Source organism: Lycium ferocissimum, chromosome 8 (assembly GCF_029784015.1).
Source record: "Lycium ferocissimum isolate CSIRO_LF1 chromosome 8, AGI_CSIRO_Lferr_CH_V1, whole genome shotgun sequence".
In the NCBI taxonomy this organism is placed as follows: domain Eukaryota; kingdom Viridiplantae; phylum Streptophyta; class Magnoliopsida; order Solanales; family Solanaceae; genus Lycium; species Lycium ferocissimum.
Genome location: NC_081349.1, coordinates 46,256,732 through 46,265,441, shown reverse-complemented (window position 1 = coordinate 46,265,441; position 8,710 = coordinate 46,256,732). Strand labels below are relative to the sequence as shown.

Below are 8,710 nucleotides of genomic sequence, written 5' to 3'. Positions count from 1 at the left end.
TTGACATTACTCAAGACAATGTATTTATCAAAAAGTTTTTGAAATTTCAAAAGATAGCTCTTTGGGCCTTCAAATATAAGAAGTATTATCTTTAGGCCTTCAAATATAAGAAGTACATTATATAATACTCTTTTCATTTCAATTTACGTGAACTTATTTGACCGATCACATAATTTAGAGAATAATTTTTAATTTTTAAAATTTGTGATCTTAAACATATCATAATACTGTGCAACCGGCACTTAACAAGTTATGTTTAAGCCAAACGAACCCTTAAACCCAATGTAAAGAAATAAGTAGAATACAAAGTAGAATTTCATACAACTCCGTACCGCATGCAAATGGGAAATCGGGCAGCAGAGACAAATCCGAAATAACTTAAAAGGATTCGACCTTTAGAATTTTTGTACTAAACTTGTTGGACTTTTGAGGTTACATAATCTATTTGTTATTAAAATCAGTTTTTTTTTTTTTTTTTAATATTAAGCTATCACCATTAGGTTGTGAGCCTGAGGTGTGAGGGGTTTGGCTTGACCCCTACCATGTTAATTAATAAGATAAACTTACATGACTAGAGGGGGACATGGAACCTTGCCTCTAGTCTACAAAAAGATAGATTGAAATCAATCTATAGGAAGGAGTTAGCCTATACAAAGTTCCTTCCTTAAGACTAAAGATTGTACTTAACTAACAAAAAAGTTACATTTCTCAAATCTTCTCCTAAAATTGGGCATTTGAAGCTTATCTAAATGTAAGATGCCTTTAACTTCTCTGGGCAGATCTTGATAATTTGTGTAGATGATTGAGTTGCCACTAGTTGAAGCTTTTTTAGCCAAGAAATCAACCACTTGATTGGCCTCTCTGAAGCAATGACTGAATGTAGCATTAGCATTTCTTAGAGTGTTAGTGGTATCTTGAATGATGTGCTTCAACTTGAGATTGTTCGTATACTTTTGATTGCTCATATTAGTGATAATAGCAGAATCCAACTCAATGTCAAAGTTATTGAGTCCATGTTGTATACACCATCTGCTACCATAGTTTGCTGCCATAGCTTCTGCATGGTTACTACTAAAGCAGTCTACAAAGACTGAAAAGGCCATAATGAAATCATCCTGATCATTTCTAAGTACTCCACTAATTCCAGCCTTGTTGTTGCTTCTGATAAAACTTCCATCTGTATTTAACTTAAGCTTGCCTTCATCTGGTTTGTTCCAACATACTGTCAAACACTTTACCACTGGTTTCAACCTCTCTATGTAATCACACATATTGCTCCAAATTCCATCAGTAGACACCTTTGGAAAGGAGTTATTGATTGCAGCTTTGATATTCAGAATGCATTGAATGACCATATTGTATTGATAAAATCTTCTTTTGTCACCATATTTACAAGAAGTCCAAGCTTTCCAAATTTCCCAGCATATGATAGTGGGGGAAATCTATAGTAAGAGTTTGTTGACTCCATTCTTAGGTTTGGTTCCCCATCATATTGAAGCACTCTTCTAATAGAGATATTCTGATGTTTGATACCAAGAGGTGCTCCAATCTTTTCCCACAAATTGACAGCAGACTCACCTTGCACAAATACATGTTGTATAGTCCCAATATGAGGAGTACTACAGCACAAACATTCAATATCATCTTGGTTCCCAAACTTTGCCTTTACATCATTGAAAGGTAGCTTGCCAAAGTACAATCTCCAACAAATAAAGGAAAATTTGAAAGGGACTGAACTGTGCCAAATGTGACTGAGGTTGAAGTTCTTTGTTATGTGATTTCTGACAATGTTCCATGCACTCTTATTGGTATATTGCCCATCTTCTGAGTTTTTCCATATTGCATAATCCTTCATCTCACCATTTTCTAAAGGGGTAGTACTTATGTGAAGTGCCACCTGAGCAGGAACTGTATTGTACAATTTTTGGAAATTCCAATTGTTATTGATGATTTCCTCTTAAATACTTTCCAAACACTTTGTAGGTGTTGGCCATGAAAACTAAATATTTTTCACTTTATTTGGAATTTTGAAGTTGGAGTTTTTTTTTTTTTTAAAAAAAAAAAAAACTAAATTTATGATTTATTATAAACAGAATTCTCAAAAAGGGGACAGTTACATGATAATCATCCTGCAAAGAATGACAAAACCATCCTTGCACAGTCAGAGGGGTTTCCTCTCTATACTATAAGCTCTCAAAAACTAATTTAGAACAAATGTTGAATCTGCTTATATTTAACATATTCACCATTTGTTCTATACAAGTTAGCCAATGCCTACTTTCTTTTTCCTAATCCTGAAATTGGTCATGCCATACTTGTCCAATCTATAAGCACCAACCGCAGTCTTAGGTAGATTTTGACGGTCTTGAAACACACTATTCAGACCATACACAGAGCCTTGTTTTGATATGATATTTGCTACAGAGTTAGCTTTTCTGTAACAGTGTTGTACAGATCCTTCTAGTTTGCAAAGCTAGTCTTGAATCTGTGTTATCATCTGTTGGGATCTCCCTGATGGATTGTTAATTCCTTTGATCATGTCCATCATCAGCTTAAAGTCCATCTCAAGTATGATGTTATTCCATCCCACGCTTGAGAAATAGTGAAACCCAAGTAGAGCAGCCTTGATTTCTGCTGCATTATTGCTGCAGAATTCAAGGGATTCAGAGTAAGCTAGCACCATCTCTTCATCATCTATTTTGATAATGCCTCCTTGCTCCAGTTTTCTTCATATCACTCATGGAGGTGCCATCAGTGTTGATTTTGAATTGTTGTTGTTGTGGCCTCTTCCAAACTGGAAAGCTAATAATAGGAGTTGAGTAGTTACCTGCAAGCACATATCTTTCCAAGACAAGTGAAGGTTAATTGTGTAAAGCGTTTATACAAGATTTTGATTTGAAAAAGCACCTGATTAACAAATTTATTGATAGACTAGAACTGTTGGCCATACCTACTATCCTCCCTTCTCTTACATAACTCCCAATTTATATATATTGGGACAGTGTTGCATTGGAACTTTTGTAAAGAATTAGAGTTACCAGAGGCCCACCAACTCCATAATACTTGTATGATAGTATCTTTATGCATTTTAATAGCAAAAGGATTATCAAAGAAATTCTAAACTCTTTTAGCTTTGTCCCCTTCCACAAAAACATAGTACATTGTCTCAGACTGAGGATTATTGCAAAAATTGCATCTGGAGACAGCTTGTTGCCCAAATTTGACCAACATATCATCAAAAGGAAGCTTCTTTTTAAGCAGTCTCCAATTAAGAAAGGCTACTTTGAAAGCAATCTCTTTCTGCCAGAGGTTTCTATAATATCATTTTTGTTTTTCCTTTCTCTGGTAAGCTCCCAGGCAGAAGCAGTGATAAATTTTCCATCATTGTTGATAGTCCAGATAAAAGTGTCTGGGGAATTCACCTCAGCAATACGAATGTTTTCAATAAGACACCGAAGGTTGGGAGGGACAGTAGCCTCAAGCTTACGAGAATTCCAGCTTCAGTCAATGATGAACTCTCTAACAAGGGTGTTACCTGGCTTTGGACCTGGTTCTAATAATTTAGCAAGAGGGCCCATACAGTCCAGTTGTCCCATCAAAACAAAGAAGAACAGAGTTTATTTTCCAAAACATATGAGGCTCAACAATATCTCTGCAATTAAGAAGTTCTTTCCAGCATTGTGATTGACCAGAGCTCCAACATCTAGAAACAAAGTTAGTTCTAATGCAATACTTAGATTTTAAGTAATCATCTCAAAGACTTTTTTGGATCCTAAATCTCCACCACCTTTTCAAAATAAAAGAATTTTGAATATCTTTCAAAGCTTTGAATCCCAAACCTTTTTCCTCTTTAGGGTAACAAAGGTTATGCCAATGACTCCAATGGTACTTGTTTTTCCCTTCATTTTGACCCCAGAAAAAGTTAGCAAGATATTTCTCAATTTGTTTCAAAACAGTTTTTGGTGGGGATAAGGCATACCAAAAGATGCAAAGTTTGTGATTGCAAAACCTGCTGAATGATAATAGCTTTACCTCCATGAGATAGAAAGTTTCCTTGCCATCCATCATTTCTTCTAAGTATTTTTGAGGAAATCTCATCAAAATAAGAAATTCTTTTCCTACCAGTATAAATAGAAATTCTTTTCCTACCAGTATAAATAGGACAATCAAGATAATTAAAGGGAAAACTACCAAGTTGAAAACATGTCATTCTGGTGATTCTTCTGTGTGTACCTTCAAATGTATGATCTGTTGTTAAGAACATACTCTTACCATTGTTGATCTTTTGCCCTGTCACCTCTTCATAGTTCCTCAATTGTTTTAATAGTTTCTTGAGGGAATAATTGTCCCAAGATGTGAAGAGAATGACATCATCCGCATAAGCCAAGTGGCTGATTCTTGGACCATTTGAATATTTGTTGTATCCTACATACATGTCCTTATTATGTAACTTGCTGAGAAGTTTAATAAGTAATTCAGCGGCTAATATAAAAAGAGAGGGAGAAAGGGGGTCTCCCTGTTTAAGACCCCTTGTTGAGGAAAAGAAACCCTTCCTCTCCCCATTAATTAATGATAGAGTATGATAACGTCCAAATCCACTCCTCAAAGAGAAAGTGTACACGGTCGTATGCAATATAATTTACCCAATTATGAGTCGGGGTCGATCCCACAGGGAACAATATACTAGGCGATTTAAACAAGTAAGGAATTATCACTTTCTACGCTAAGCCAAACACTTGATAATATTTTGATTTTGAGAAAATTATAACTAATGCGAAAATATAAATTAATCTAGAAAGCAAGTAAAATGATCAATAGCCACAAGCATGGATACAAGGAACTCTCAAGTAACGATCCAATATATTTTATGATTTTATAACTAAGAGCGAGCTTATGTTAATAGATAATGGCTTCTAACATCTCATTGAAAGTCTTCCAACCAAATCAATGAATTTCACTCTAAGTTTTTCCAAGCCTTAGAGTGTGCTATCAAGCACAACCAATTGAATCTCAAGTAACTTTCCTATTCCTAGCTCAAGTTATTAGATGAGGGTTATGCCCAAATTCTTGCTAATTAATGCCCAAATTCTTGCTAATTAATCTTTTCCAACTAGACTTCTTCTTCCGAGCTCAATCAAAGTAAATGGGAGAGTCTTAGGGTTAGCTACTCCCTTAAGAATCATTCAAAACGAGATTAATTAAAGAAACAATGACCCACTTTATTAGATATAAACATCATTCAACATATAAGCATAACAAGAGGTTGATCCAAAACTTTAACAATGTATATTTTCATAAACAAGTTTCAAGTAATGGAATAAAATAGAACACACTTAAATATGTAATACACAGCTAGGAATTGAAGAAAGGGTTAAGAAATTTATCATTAAAGAGCTCTAATCTTCTCCTCCAAAGGTGTGGTGTAAAACCCTAGCTCCAAAGCTTGTAAAATGGCCAAAGATGAAAAATAATGTCTTCAAGCTTATTTTTGTAGTCCCAAAATTTTCCCACTTAAAATTAGATCAAAACAGTCCCTGATTTTCGTTTTTTGCAAATCTGTCCCGTTTTTGCAAAACTGTCCAATTTGGCCTCTTTTTGACTTTATTTTCACTTAGTTTCTTCCGATCACTTCTAAATCACATAAAACTTGTAAAATAGATGTAAACGATATTAAATGCACTATTTTATCAATCAAACATAGCAAAAATATAAGATTAACCATACCTCAGAAAGCAGCCTCCAAATTAGATAAAACAAATTCAGAGAACCCAAACCTCCTAAGAATGAAAATGATACACAACCAAAAACTCTATCATAAGCTTTTTCCACGTCTAATTTAAAAGCAGGATTAAAATTATTATCCCTATTAATACCATGAACAATTTCCCGAGTAAGAAAGATATTCTCAGTGATGAGTCTCCCAGTTATGAACTTAGACTATTTTCTGGTAGTAATTTAGGCAATAAAATATTAAGTCTAGAAGTCATGATTTTAGAAATAATTTTGTTGGAAAAATTAGTTAAACTAATTGGTCTAAGCTGTCAAAAGGTAGAGGGAACTTCCACCTTAGGAATCAAGACTAAACAAGTATTAGTGAAGTACTTTTTCTATCTTTTACCATAGTAGAAGCTATGCACAAAGTTTACTAGATAATATTTGATGATGTGGCAGCATTTCTAATAAAAGAACCCATTGAAACCACCTGATTCTGCAGCACTGTTAGGGCTTAGATCCATGATGGCTTGCTTGATCTCCTCTTCTTCAGGGAACTCATTCAACCTATTATTTCTTCCTCAGTGATGAGATTTTCAAAGTGTTTCAACACTCCAAAGTCAGGAATTTGGTCTGATTTAGTGAACAAATCTTGGAAATGTGGTATAACAGCATCTCCAATAGCTTCATTACCTTCAATCCAATTGCCTTCAGAGTTCTTAAGTCTATGCAAGGTAGTTCTCATCCTTCTGTGTTTTATGGTATTGAAGAAATATTTAGTACAAGAGTCTCCCTCTTCATTCCCTTGGATATTAGTGTTTTGTTAAAGCAGATTCTCTTGGAATGCAATCCACTTAATAGATTCAGCATTAACTCTGTTAAGTTCCTGCTTGTTTTCTTCGGTATCATCATTGTCCATCTTTTATTCAATGTCTAGGATAAGTTCTTCATGTTTCTTGACATTTTCAAACACATCACCTACTGTGTATTGACTCAATCTTTTGGCCAGTCTTTTCAGTTTTTCTTGAAGAATAGACATTGAGTTGCCTTGTACATCCTCCTCCCAAGAGCTCTGAACCTCTTGTAGAATGCTTGGCTGCAAAGTCCAAAAATTTAAAAACATAAAATATTATTTTTAACAAAATTGTTAGTAACTTCTTTCCAAGTAAGTAACAATAGATTCTGGTCTAATCCTATACTAGCCTTGTAACGGTTCGCATTTTGTGGGCGGGGTTAGCACTCGGAAAGCTACGTCTAACTCGTTGGTGCTCTTTCGGACTTTATTTTAAAAGAGTCGCCACCTAATTTTTAGGAAATTAGGAAAAATAATTTTGAAGGGTTTATTAATACACCGTGAAAAATCCTTCGGAATCCAAAGTTCTAGGTAAGGGTTTTGGTGATCCCCTAGGGAAGGTATTAGGCACCCTAGTATTAAGGATCTGTACTATACGGTTGAACTTCAAATTCGAATGCATGAGTATTTGCATGAACTGTTTATTTAGTGTTTATTCCCCGCATTATAAAAATCTGTCATTTTTGCATATCTTTTTTTTTTTTTGAAATAAATTGAGTATATCCCCTTTTTATGTAGGGTATTTAGGTTTGGATTTATAATATCCGGATACAACTAGTACCTTTTATGTATAAGGAGAGTAGTAGTTTTTGTAAAAAAGAAAGTTCATTTGTTTAAAGTATGGGATAAATGCGTTTTGTTCATGCTCGACTCATACATAGTCCGGGTTAATCCGTTTAATACGTTTTCAGAATATCCTTTATCTAAAGCTTTATATTTACAAATGGTTGAGGCCTAATACTTGTAAAAAAAGGGTCATATTTTCTCATTTCAATTTATACATATTTTTTAGGCATTTGTTTTTATATAAATTGAAAAGTACTTGCAACTTTGAGCTTTATCCTTAAAAAAAAAATCGCAAGAGCAAGGTTTGGGTTGGACTTGAGGCCTAATACTTGTAAAAAAGGGTCGTATTTTCTCATGGGTTTGGCCCAATTTTATTGCTGAAAATTTGATTAAGTGTATGTCTAGATGTGTTGATTTTTCGTTGGGTTTTAGCCCAAAATTCCGTTTTCTGTTATTGGGCTCAGCCCAAAAATGGTCCTTCTTATTTTTCTGAAAATTTTGTTAAGTGTGGTTCCAAAAAAGGTGTTTTCAATTTGGACCTTAGCTCAAAATTCTCATCTTTTACAAATGGGCTTGGTCAAAATTCTTTCTATTCTGGTTTTGAGAAAAAGAACAGAGTTTTAAAAACGGTTCTTGAGATTTAAAACATCCATTTGATATTTTCCTTTAAGAAGACGGTGGCAGTATTCCATAATAACGTAATCCCCTTTTATCTTCTTTATTGATTTATTTACCTAGCCACTTTTATTTTCAAAATCATTTGTACTAAGCTCGAGTTTGAAAAAAGTTGTATGGAGACCTAAAGTCGAACTAAACGGCGTAGGCACCGTTGTCCTAAGACGACTAGTTCATAATCATAATGATTCCAATAATATACATGAGTTTTTACAAAAAAAAATTTACAAATACGAAATATGACAAATTATACATTAAGGGAAAACATAAACAAATGAATAAATAGGAAGAAAGGGGAAGGCTAGGGGGTACCAAGCCCCTAGTTGGCCATTTTCACTCATGGCTGGGCCTTCTATAATATATATTAGCTTCCATTTTTGCCTTCTCAAACTCGATAATGCAAAAGAATGGAAAGCCCAACAGCTTGGCTTAGACCCGGCCCAAGTGGCCACCGGGTGAAGAGGAGGAGAAAGAAAAAGGGACCCCGTTAGTTTATATTTTTTTTTTGAACTTATCACATATATATATATATATATATATATATATATATATATATATATAATTTATTTACAAGATCTACAGTTATCACATTCGCATCTGCGCTACTGAGCTTTTTATTGTTAAGGATTTGGGTAGTGAGTAGGAAAGTCACCACCATCCGTGTTCCCGACGCCACACAAGATC

General features: G+C 34.4%; 2 protein-coding genes across 2 annotated transcripts; both read right to left on the bottom strand.

Annotated features, from left to right (window-relative positions):
* Positions 1-683: 683 nt before the first annotated feature.
* Positions 684-1,855, bottom strand: LOC132066424 (uncharacterized). Its single transcript, XM_059459738.1, has 2 exons — positions 1,394-1,855; positions 684-1,298 (listed from the first exon to the last, which is right to left on the bottom strand). Exons 1-2 carry the CDS (start codon positions 1,853-1,855, stop codon positions 684-686), a joined length of 1,077 nt encoding a protein of 358 aa, XP_059315721.1.
* Positions 1,656-4,749, bottom strand: LOC132067011 (uncharacterized). The gene is made up of 2 exons (XM_059460180.1): positions 4,150-4,749; positions 1,656-4,118 (listed from the first exon to the last, which is right to left on the bottom strand). The coding sequence occupies exons 1-2, from the start codon at positions 4,433-4,435 to the stop codon at positions 3,754-3,756; spliced, it is 651 nt and encodes a 216-aa protein (XP_059316163.1). The 5' UTR covers positions 4,436-4,749; the 3' UTR covers positions 1,656-3,753.
* Between the last annotated feature and the right edge of the window lie 3,961 nt (positions 4,750-8,710).